Genomic DNA, 12,537 nt, shown 5'->3' on the forward strand with positions numbered 1-12,537 from the left:
CTCACAGTGAAGAGGAGATGTGTGTGTATGTGCTGGCGTGGGAGAAGCCCAATCACAGAGCATTCCCCCACATGAACAGGGAATGGCTGATAGGAAAGTGTTAGTTTCAGTGGCTTGCTACTGACCTCCACCACTGCTTCTCTACAGTAGGGCAGCTAGTGGCAAAGGGTAAAGACCCATCAACCCACTGAGACACGCAGCACCATTAGAGTGGCAAGAATAAAAGGCTGATTCATTTCAGAGGGCCACAGAGCCAGGCAAAGGGCAGCTTTTAATGCCTTTTACTCTAGGATACTGCCACTACTGTCTTAAAAATAACAGGCAATGCTGTAGGCATTTAACTGACTGGGCGCATTTTTTTCTTCTCGGAGCACCTTGCTGTTGGGTTATGCAAAGGTTAATTGAAAGAGCACCCTTGAAGAAGAGCAATCTTGTTAGTAGGCATGGACTCACTGGCATGGAAGTAAGTAAAAACCAATCATTTACCGACATTTTCAACTTGCTTTGTAAATGTGTCTTGTTTATCTAAGACCATATTTTCCAAAAGCAACATATATGCACATTGGAAAATTGAAAGACCCCTGGTCAAATATTTTTTTTGTTGATTTTCTTTAATAAATTTGGGCCTCCCCGCAATCTCCCACTGCCTATACGGCACTGCACTGCTACCCCCTCAGACTGAGCACGGCCGGGTTATGTGGCCTCCCCGGCCACCAGGCACTCGCAGTCCTGGCTCCAGGGGTAGGTCCCGGTGACCCTCTCCCGGGCAGGGTACACGATTGTCTGTGTCCTTTTCTCATGGGGTTTTTGGATTGAGTTAGTCTGGGTCTTCATTCCAGACCTGTTCACCCTGGGAGACCCTACCAGGAGCATACTGCTCCCAACGACTTAGCTATGAAGATCCCTAGACCACACAAGCCCATGACGCAGTGTACACTGTATTCTGTTTACCAAAATATTATACAGCAAATGAACAGTAATTACGCATTTAAATGTGCACACGTGTGTTTTCTGTAGAGGATATGTTAACTTATTTTATTAGTAAGTCAACATGTCATTTCACCAGGGGCTCACAAACATATATTCACCAGCCATTTAATTAAGTACACCTTCCTTGTATCTACAAGCGTTGTCCATTTTATCAGCTCCATTTAACATATAGGTGCACTTTAGTTCTACAATTACAGACTGTGGTCCAGCTGTTTCTATGCAAAATGTGTTATTTCTTGTTTACACCTTTCATCAATGGTCTGGACCCCTACAGGTCCACCAACGAGCAGGTATTATTAGAGTGGTTGATCATTCTCAGCATTGCAGTGACACTGACATGGTGGTATGTTACTGAGCGTGGTTGTTACAAATGGATCAGACACAGCAGTGATGCTGAAGTTTTTAAACACTGTACCCACCTGCTGTCCACTATATTAGACACACCTACCTTGTTATACAGCTTGAAATATTTGTCTGAGCCCAACGGGACTTGGCTGCTCACGTAGGGCTTGGGTCATTTTCCAAATAATTGTATGACAGAGTTTTACATCTCAGTCAGCCCATGTCCCACTTTTAACAGCAGTGACCTTGCTTTTCCCCCATTTTATGTTTACTCCTTACTTTGGTCTTCCTCCCTATTTTCATTCTCTTACAATATTTTTGAATCTGGCATGCTTGAGTCAAACACTCGTACTGTTGATGGAATAGTACCAAGGTGAACAAGCCCCTCACAGAAACAAAATGCGAACCGATTCAGGAGAGTATTGTTTAGTGTAAACAAAAACATTTTTATATTGTGTTGGTTATATATATACATATATATATATATATATACAATGCTCAAAAAATAAAGGGAACACTTAAACAACACAATATAACTCCAAGTAAATCAAACATCTGTGAAATCAAACTGTCCACTTAGGAAGCAACACTGATTGACAATCAATTTCACAGCTGTTGTGTAAATGGAATAGACAACAGGTGGAAATTATTGGCAATTAGCAAGACACACTCAATAAATGAGTGTTTCTGCAGGTGGGGACCACAGACCACGTCTCAGTACCTTTCTGCTTTCTGGCTGATGTTTTGGTCACTTTTGAATGTTGATGGTGCTTTCACACTCGTGGTAGCATGAGACGGTAGTGCAGCTCATCCAGGATGGCACATCAATGTGAGCTGTGGCAAGGAGGTTTGCTGTGTCTGTCAGTGTAGTGTCCAGAGGCTGGAGGCGCTACCAGGAGACAGGCCAGTACACCAGGAGACGTGGAGGAGGCTGTAGGACAGCAACAACCCAGCAGCAGGACCGCTACCTCCGCCTTTGTGCAAGGAGGAACAGGAGGAGCACTGACAGTGCACTGCAAAATGACCTCCAGCAGGCCACAAATGTTCATGTGTCTGCACAAACGGTTAGAAACCGACTCCATGAGGATGGTATGAGGGCCCGACGTCTACAGATGGGGGTTGTGCTCACAGCCCAACATCGTGCAGGACGCTTGGCATTTGCCAGAGAACACCAGGATTGGCAAATTCGCCACTGGCGCCCTGTGCTCTTCACAGATGAAAGCAGGTTCACACTGAGCACATGTGACAGACGTGACAGAGTCTGGAGATGCCGTGGAGAGCAATCTGCTGCCTGCAACATCCTTCAGCATGACCGGTTTGGCAGTGGGTCAGTAATGGTGGGGGGTGGCATTTCTTTGGAGGGCTGCACAGCCCTCCATGTGCTCGCCAGAGGTAGCCTGACTGCCATTAGGTACCGAGAAGAGATCCTCAGACCCCTTGTGAGACCATATGCTGGTGCGGTTGGCCCTGGGTTCCTCCAAATGCAGGACAATGCTAGACCTCATGTGGCTGGAGTTTGTCAGCAGTTCCTGCAAGATCAAGGCATTGAAGCTATGGACTGGCCCACCCGTTCCCCAGACCTGATTCCGATTGAGCACATCTGGGACATCATATCTCGCTCCATCCATCAACGCCACGTTGCACCACAGACTGTCCAGGAGTTTGCGGATGCTTTAGTCAAGGTCTGGGAGGAGATCCCTCAGGAGACCATCCACCACCTTATCAGGAGCATGCCCAGGCATTGTAGGGAGGCCATACAGGCACATGGAGGCCACACACAATACTGAGCCTCATTTTGACTTGTTTTAAGGACATTACTTCAAAGTTGGATCAGCCTGTAGTGCGTTTTTCCACTTTAATTTTGTGTGTGACTCCAAATCCAGGCCTCCATTGGTTAATAAATTTGATTTCCATTGATGATTTTTGTGTAATTTTTTTGTCAGCACATTCAACTTTATACAGAACAAAGTATTCAATGAGAATATTTCATTCATTCAGATCTAGGATGTGTTATTTGAGTGTTCCCTTTATTTTTTTGAGCAGTGTATATATACGTACACGCACACACACACACACACACACACACACACACACACATATATATATATATATATATATATGTGTATGTGTGTGTGTGTGGTGTGTGTGTGTCTGCTTTCAAGACTAAAGGGGTGAAGGCAAATATCATGCTATTTCAGCACAGCCTGAGAACAGTACACTGTGGAAAGTTTATCTAGATAAAAAAATGTTTGGGTTGTTGTTTAATTTGCTTTGATTGATTAACTTAGAAGTTCCTTGTTTTCATTACTTGATTTACACATTTTATTTATTATTACTGTCTGTGATTTAAAGATGGCTGGCGTTGTAAGTACATGGCAATTTAAATGGCGTTGTCATTAAAAACATGAGGTTTTATTCAGCACCTCGGATGATGATGGACCTGTTACTTACAGACAGAATTTAGTTGGGCTTAGGTGAGACTGTGTTAATTTCTTTGTAGTTAATATTTGTAAGAGAATTCAAATGTGGTTTGTTATATGCACTCCTGTTTATTTGCACCTCTGGGCTTGAGCATTTCAAAAATGTAGATATGATTTTGACAGTTTAGGGGTTTAAGAGAAACTGCAAGAAATAGAAGATGGGGTAATCTTTACAATGGAGATAATGGTCCCCCTCCACAAAGAATAATAATGCAATCTGACCTCAGTCCTGTCAGATAAAGGCAGAGAAAATGGTCACATTTAGAGACACTGTGGCCTGAGGAAGCAGATGGTAGGCTCGCTTCTAGAATTTTCTCACTCACCATAAGGAGGCCTTTGTAGGCATACACGATCCCCAGCCAAATGGTCATGTGCGTGTTCTCACAGTGCTCCAGGAAGGGCCGGATAGCAATGTCTCGCCCCTGAGGGTCCGCCTGTGGAGACACAGCAGGAAGACAGGCACAGTGAGGGGAGATAACACTCACAAAAATCACCATCACAGACAACAACAACAACAACAACATCCACAGGATATTGGCATGTCATGGGCAGAACCTACGGGCTTGTGGTCATTTTCTGTCTCTTCCACACCATAAAAAAACAAATCTTTAGAGATGTGAATACTGAAAGGAGCATTTGGGGTTACTAAACTATTGCATGAACAGAGTAACTGATAAGTAAGTATGTAAGTAAGTAAATAAATAAATACATACCTACCTTCCTACATAGAGTACTGTGCCAAGGTCAGAGATTAATGGACTGACTAGTCTGTAGTTGAGATTACTTGTATTGTGAGAAGCAAAAATACAACTTTGGGGGTGTGAAAAAAAATATATAAATATATAAATACCTCTGCAGACTTCTATGAAAAACTAAAAGCAAGTCTCATGAAAAGCTTAGAAACTGTAATAAGGGCAAAGGGTGGGCAAATCTTGTTTTTTTTTCAGTTTTTTTCTGTGTTACAACAATGAATAACGTGCTTAATGGCCATTTTATTAGCAATTATATGAGTGCTGGTCTCTGACTTTTGCACAGTACTGTACATACATATATACATATATGCATGGTAATGATACTATAAATAGTGATTCTTTAAATAACTTATTAAAATGAATACTGGAAGTTTAAAAATCCTTCTCTTTTACTTTCTGATGATTTTCAAACATGCATGAAGGTGGCTTAATGAAATGGTTTTATGCCGGCGGTATTCATAGCTACAAGTGACGCGTTTTCATTAAGTGTCTGGTTCAGTCCTCTCACCTCCCACACCAGTGTCACAGGTGACTGGGAGGATATGCAAGTACCTTTGGCAGCTCAAAATGCAACTCAGAACACTATGGAAACAGGTCATGTGATGCTCCCTGGGGAGACACCACATGCTGGGCTTTCTGAAAGGCCACGCTAATAAGGCAATTGCCTCTGCAGGACACCAAAGGAGTAATGCTCATAAACAATAAGACTTTATGGGTCAGAAATTGACTGCCTGATGTATTTACAACCAAGTAATGCAAACGAGCCAGACTGCTATGTAAAATAGGTCAGTGTGGTGTTGCACGGCAACCCTGGATGAAAGAAGTGTATGAAACTTATCTGGGTTTGCCTCTGTGCATGTGGCCTAAAAGTAGCCAGGCTCTAACCCACTTTTCCTGCCCCATTTTGAAAAACCTTCATCATGCCATGGGTGTAGTCCCATGCTTAAAGATTCACCAAGTCACAAACAAGCAGTGACACCCTTCTGCTCGGCTGATTCTTCCCGGTTTAGGCATGGTGTGCAGAGGCCAGCCTTTCATCTGCTCCTTGTCTAAGCACATCTGAGCTAGAGAGGTTTTGTTTCCTGGACTCCAGTGTTTAGAAGTTGACTTTGCAAAGTGGCTAAGGGAGTAAAGTAGGGCAACAGAAGCAGCACTATTTATATATGAGAGTGCATATGGTGCAAAAGCTCTGCAAAAAAATCCTACATATCAAACAAAGTGGACAGGTAGTTGCTAGAGTCTGTTCTGATGTTCACTGTCCAGTCTCAGTAAGACATGTTCAAACATGAATACATTTTCAGTTCCCCAAAAAGAAAATGTACGGTCTCCCTAGTTTTACATCAGAAGGGCCTTTTAAGCCATTGACATCTAGAACACAAGTTACTGTGACCCTCCAAATTGGTTTAAGAATACATAAGATGAAGCAAACATACTTTAGCATAAAGGGAATAAGAATGAATTTTAGACCTGACACCTACCTTACACTGCATCAACTACAGACAAGCACACTGCTTTGTGCCACTGGGAATCTATCAGTGGACTAACACTCTATCTCTTCACTCTATCCAGGCTCTAGGATGTAGACAGTTCAGCTGAAACAAGTAACAATGAAATGAGAACAATTCCCCTCTGCCATTCCCCCCAAAATTATACACTTATGTAAAATCGGCAAATAACAAAACCAAAACAAGGCCTCAACCCTCATCATGTCAAGCCTCTCCTTTAGATGGACAAGCTGTGTGAGAGTTGCCAGGCAACTGCCAACAGGCCAAGCAGCACTGCTGCTCATTGGTCGCTGCTGTCATTTATCAGCGCATTAGGCCTCTAACGTAATTGTTCATCAAAGACTGGAAAGGGCGTGTGACTGACTGGGTGTCTACAGAGACAGAGAGGCAGGAGGACATGGGCAGCTGAGCATAGACTCCCACAGAGAGAGAGAGAGAGATTGAGACAGACAGTTAGACAGACAGACAGATAGACAAACAGAGAGAGAGAGAGAGAGACACGGGGGTAGACAGACAGAGAAGGAGAGAGGCAGGGGGAATGGGCAGTCATGCCCAGACTTCCTCAGAGAGTGCAGGTCAGAGAGAGAGAGAGAGAGATTGAGACAGACAGGTAGACAGACAGACAGAGAGAGAGAGAGAGAGAGAGAGAGAGAGAGAGAGAGAGAGAGAGAGAGAGAAAGAGAGACATGGGGGTAGACAGACAGAGAAGGAGAGAGGCAGGGGGAAGGGGCAGTCATGCCCAGACTTCCTCAGAGAGTGCAGGTCAGAGAGAGAGAGAGAGATTGTGACAGACAGATAGACAGACAGAGAGAGAGAGAGAGAGAAAGAGAGAAAGAGAGAGAGAGACAAAGAGAGAGAGGAAGAGAGAGAGGGAGAACAAGAGAACAAGTTTACTTATGAGAGTTGGAACAGTTGAAGGAACAGACTGATGGAGACTTAGCGGAGGAAATGGAGTGTTCACTCACTGTCAACTGAAACAGCCTCATGTGAGGAGCGAGGGAGCATGAGATTGGGATAAAGAGAGAGAAAGAGAGATAGAACGAGTGAGAGAGACAGAGAGAAAGTAAGAGAGAGAGTCATCAGCCCAGTTGACAACAGCATTTCATCACCCACAGCAGTGATATCAGGGGAACAAGGGAACATTCTCCAGACCTCCACAAATGTTGACCTGTGCTTCTGACAACCATCTGAGGCTACACCACAATGAAAACTGCACAAACTTTGAGAAAAAGCAGTGATGGGCACAGTCCCTCATGTTCGTTGTGGCCAATAAAGGTCCTGTGGGTTGACTTATTCGACTCATAACAAACATTCTTCTTATAACATCTCCCTGACGTTCTGAAGGCTTTGAAACAGGAAGCCACTGCAGCGTCACTACGAGAACAAGGCACCCTCAGTATGGCTAGGGCAGTGACTTCATGTGTGCAATGAAGAGCAGTTAGTGTCATATGACTGGTCCTCTCAATCTGAGCACAGAAACGCTAGAAGGAAGAGAAGACTGCTTAGTGTCAATCAAGTGGGATTTTGTGCAATTTGGCAGCTGTCTGTGGAGCTATGAGAATCGTTTTTGAAGTGTATGGTAAAACCCCCTTAAAATAACAATCCCACATTGAGACATCTGCAGCTGCTCAGGGAAACTCATGCATGCTCTTAAACAGCACAGAAATCCAGATACAACCTTAAATCATCACACTGAGGATGTGCCAACAGGAAATTGTTATGAAATGGTTATGAATACACTGTCTGACTTTGTTTTACAATGTTTGGAGAAATAGCTCCTTTTTTGGGTTAAAATGTAACTTAAAATCCATTCTTGGCAGAAAGGTACACGCAGGGTGTTTCGAGGCAAAATAGTCCCCAAAAGAAGCTCTTATTTTCAGTTTTTTTACAATTTGACCATTATCAACATCACATATAGTAACTGATGTGTAGAAGGCTTCACTTTTGTTGTAGACAATGTGACTAAAGAAATGTAAAGAGTCAGTATGTTTCGAAGGCAAGTGCCGTAGATCATCACAGCTGTGATGTTATTTGTGATAACACATGACCTTAAGTGTTCTATTGCTTTTATATAATAGTTAAATAAATTAAGTAAAAAATAGATAAATTGGGCCATGAACGTGAACATTTAGTGTAGTTTCATTTTAAGATTCTGACGAAATCGGCTGTAGGTCAAATGTGCATTTTCCGTCTGTGTGCAAACTAAGAAGTAAAAACGTTCAAATGGCTTGAGCTGTCAAAGCTGTTGCTTAGCAACATTGTCTTAGCAGAGTGATACAATGTTTGTGAAAAACCTCTGATGTTATGGCGAAATAACAGCACGGTTAGAACGATTCTCAACCAATCAGTTTGCATAGCTGGAAATAACTTATATAAAATCAAATAAAATATCGCAAGCATAACTGTTTTTGACAATAGTTTCTTTGTGACACTTGGCTTTCACTGTGTTTATGATTATGGCTGTGTTGAGCTGCTAGCTAGCAATGAGACGTGAAAGTGGAGGCGTTAAAACAATGCCTTTCTCTTTACAGCGACAGCCATGCTAAGATAGAACAGACATCTCAACTGCAGCTTTCTTGATTCCAGAAATTGTGTATAACTGCCCTAATACAAGAAAAAACATGTAAATACAATAATTTAAAAAAGCCTTCTATGAATATTGACTTGCTTGCTTACATACAAAGGCAAAAATATTTTTTTATGGAAAACTGCTAGTATGAAAATGTTTTAAGGGGTAAAAAGGATCCATTAACTGGACAAGGTGGGTCCACAATTCCAGTTTCTCATGCTCATAATTGTGTATTTTACATATGAGTTCCATAGTAGCTATCAGCTAATTTATAGCAGTTGCTGAATAAAAGGTCTTAAGATTCATAACTGAATAATAAGCCTAGGGGTTTGACATTTTACGCTGCATCAAAGTGTTTATTCGTCCACTCATGTAAAGTCATATAAACTAAGCTTAGGTAAACTCATTTTGATTGTAGTACGTAAAGAAACACACATATTCATCAACTTCTGTTTTCCGGTCCCTGCCCAAACCTGACTGAAAGACATTTTTACATAGCCACTTTGGAGCTCACAACACGTGTCTGGGTGACCACTCCTGCCGAATCCAACCAGGGCCATTGGCCGAGAGTCAGTGTGGCCTTTTTCCCTCAGTGGAGTGCCAAATGAGGCCTACCTGCTCCAGCCTCCTGCAGGGGAGCAGAATCTCCACGGAGAGTCCTCCTCCTCACTGCTGCTTATTTTGGGGCCACTGCTCTAAACTCCACTTCAATCGCGGGGACTTCAAAGTGGCCCTGCTGCAGCGCTGGCGGCAGTACCCGGGAGCTGCCAGAACTGATTTATTAGGAGCTAACTGCATCATTAAACGAAGCATCTAACCCTGAACATCACGCACATTTAAATATGCAAATGGAACGTGCGCCACGATACGTTCCGGGCCTCACCCTTTGTTATCAGAGCTGAAAAAGCCCCTTTTATTGCTGCCATTCTTTAATCTAACGCTCTGTCATAACCCAGGTTTAATCACAACTCCCATCTGCTCTCTCTCTCTCTCTGTGAGGCTTGGGCACAGATGACTTTCACCAGGCTTGCTGTCACGTGACTGCCAGGAGTATCCTTACTCACATTATTACCTACCCTGCACCTCCCACACACACCACACACACATAAATAATTGGGCTCCTGCATTTGAATTTGTGGACAGATAAGGGCTTGCGTCGCCTGGAGTCCTACAGCATGTTAGTGCTAATAAATGATAGAAATCACCTGGTCTTTTAGTTCATAATGTACATTCAAACACTCACCGTCCAATTTATAAAAAATACCTAGTGCTTCCACTCATTTTATCAGAAACACCCTTATTGTAAGTCTCCTTTTAAGTCCTTACCTAGATAACAAACTTTGATGTTGGGCAACACGGTGGAATCAATGTAGATCTCTAATGATGAATTTGCATTGATCTTGTTGCACTGGCCATTGATTCAACGTTGGAAAATCAACAGTGCTGAACACTGATCTAACATTGATTCAGCAGCATTCACTGATGGCTGAATAGCTGTTGATCTAATGTTAGTGCTGATATTAATTAAGTGCTGGAACAATGTTTACTCTGATTGTGCAGTGTTGATTGAACACTGAAAGCATAGTAAATTCAGTTCAGTTTACAAAATACAATAGATCTTAATTACATTATCAGACATTTTGCAGATGCTGCAGATATCTGCATCAATTCAAAAGTGCTGCCCACATCAAACCAACAATGTTTTGATCAAAGTTTGGTCTCGGTGGTATAGCTATTTAGGTGTACAATTACAGAATATAGCCCATCTTTGGAAAGGTCACCCCCCAACCTCTCCTCTTTCAATACTGGCCAGATTCTGACCACAGGACTACTTTTGTCCAGATTTTATTTGGTTAGTAGACTGTTCTTAGTATGGAATTGACACTAACTTGGTAGTGTATGTAGCACAGCACTGTAACTAGGGTTTTTATAAACATCAGTGTCATTGCTAGATTAAGAGTGGTCCACCAGCAGAAAAATACATAAATAAAGTCAAGAAACTGACCACTGATGAATGGTAAATTTTTATTTATTTGTATGAATTTGTTTATTATACGTATACTTGTATTGCATGTGTATTTATGTAAGTACCAGGACTGGATTGTTTTCTTACGTTTGTACTTAAGTTTGCTATTAACCAGCACCATGACAACAGCTGTAAAGTAAATCACATCACACAACATTTAGTGTTTTTGGCTTAGTTATCTTAATCAAAAAAGTCAGAAGTGCTAACTGTGTGGTTTATATTGGTTTCAGTAACACACCTGCAGAGGGAGGTGTAAACATTTAGTAGATATTAAGCTCAGTGTAAAAACTAGTTTGTTTGGTTACAACATATTGTGCACAACCACTTTTAAAAGGACTTAATGCTTTATGCTTTACAGTACTTCTAGTGCAGTCTTCTTCATGCTTCTCCACACAAAGCGTTTACCATCAGATTCATGTTGTTCTAAGTGTTTTTTATCTGAAATAAAGGACATGTTAAATAATTTCATGAAATAACCTAAACAACTTCATTAACATTTACTACCAGTTTTGGGGCCACTGTATATGTTGCAATATAATCACACACATACACACATCTTCTAAGCCGCTTATCCTTCTGGGTTGCAGGGGTGCTGGAGTCTATCCCAGCTGTCATTGTGCAAAAGGCAGCATACACCCTGGACAGGTCGCCAGTCCATCGCAGGGCAGACAGACAGACACATTCACACACAAACACTTGGGGGAAATTTATCATGTCCAATTGGCCTGACTGCATGTCTTACTTTCGACTGTGGGAGGAAACCGGAGAAGCCGGAGGAAACCCACATGGACACAGAGAGAACATGCAAACTCCACAGAGAAAGGACACTGGTCACCCGACCTGGAAACTGAACCCAGGCCCTTCTTGCTGTGAGGCAACAGTTCTATCCACCGCACCACTGTGCCGCCAATATAATCACAATGCTAAAATTTTGTCCATATTGTGTAGTTCCTAATGAAAGACTACTTGGCTAATAAAGTGATACTGATTTTACACACTCTTGCTTGTTCAAGCTGTCCAGCTTGTTTTCTTTCCACAGAACAAACAAGATTTGTAACTGGTAGGCTGTCAACACATCCTTGTTAAGCCAAGGACATACAGAGGTCCCACATACGATAAAGCCATCAGCCATGACACCTCATTAGGACTGGCGCCCCTTTCCCTGCTCCCGTGCGCAGGACGCACACTCCAAACTGTGAGGGATGGGGCGGGACTGCTCTCCATCACACTCTGCCTGCTGGCACTAGGATTACACAACACAAACACACACACACACACTGTTGTGGCAACCACATGACACACCATATAAAAATAAAACAAAGCCTCTACACTCATCAACAAGCCAAAGTCATTACAGCAAATGGACAAACAGACTAGTTCCACATCAGCAAAGGAGTTAGACCAGAGGTGCTTAATCCTAGCCCTACTATCACCATACAGCCTGTATAATGAAATTATATTATGTTAAGCAGCGCTGGAGGACAAAGATTCATGAAGGTTCAAGATTAGTGGGTAATCTTCAGTAACCTTCAACATGTGAATGACAACACAAACAGTGGAAGATCCGGAAGATATGAAAGCCCTTACAAGGAAAATCAAGTAACAGGGGAAAGATGGGCCTTCAACACAATATGAAGAAGACAAAGGTCATAACAACAGGAAAGACCATCAACTTTACCAATGAAGAATGATCCAGAATTGGCCTTGTTTTGGAGGTATTATAAGCAGAACCAATCAAATGGAAAAGACAATTATGCAACAGTTGAAGGTAAAAGAGGAACAGGACGGCCAGCGACAAGATGGATGGAGACAATCAGAGGAATTATGAACTAGTCATTAAGAAGCTTAAAGACCCAAACAGGAGACAAGACTT

General features: G+C 42.4%; 1 protein-coding gene across 1 annotated transcript in view; it reads right to left on the reverse strand.

The window, feature by feature from the left end:
* The window catches only part of gabbr2 (gamma-aminobutyric acid (GABA) B receptor, 2), a 267,114-nt gene that overhangs the window by 20,191 nt on the left and 234,386 nt on the right, over positions 1-12,537 (reverse strand). Inside the window, exon 14 of the mRNA XM_017694665.2 lies at positions 4,136-4,246. Within this exon, the coding sequence (XP_017550154.1) occupies positions 4,136-4,246 (111 nt within the window). The remainder of the gene's footprint in view (positions 1-4,135; positions 4,247-12,537) is intronic.

The sequence above is a fragment of the Pygocentrus nattereri genome, chromosome 27, assembly GCF_015220715.1.
Source record: "Pygocentrus nattereri isolate fPygNat1 chromosome 27, fPygNat1.pri, whole genome shotgun sequence".
NCBI lineage: Eukaryota > Metazoa > Chordata > Actinopteri > Characiformes > Serrasalmidae > Pygocentrus > Pygocentrus nattereri.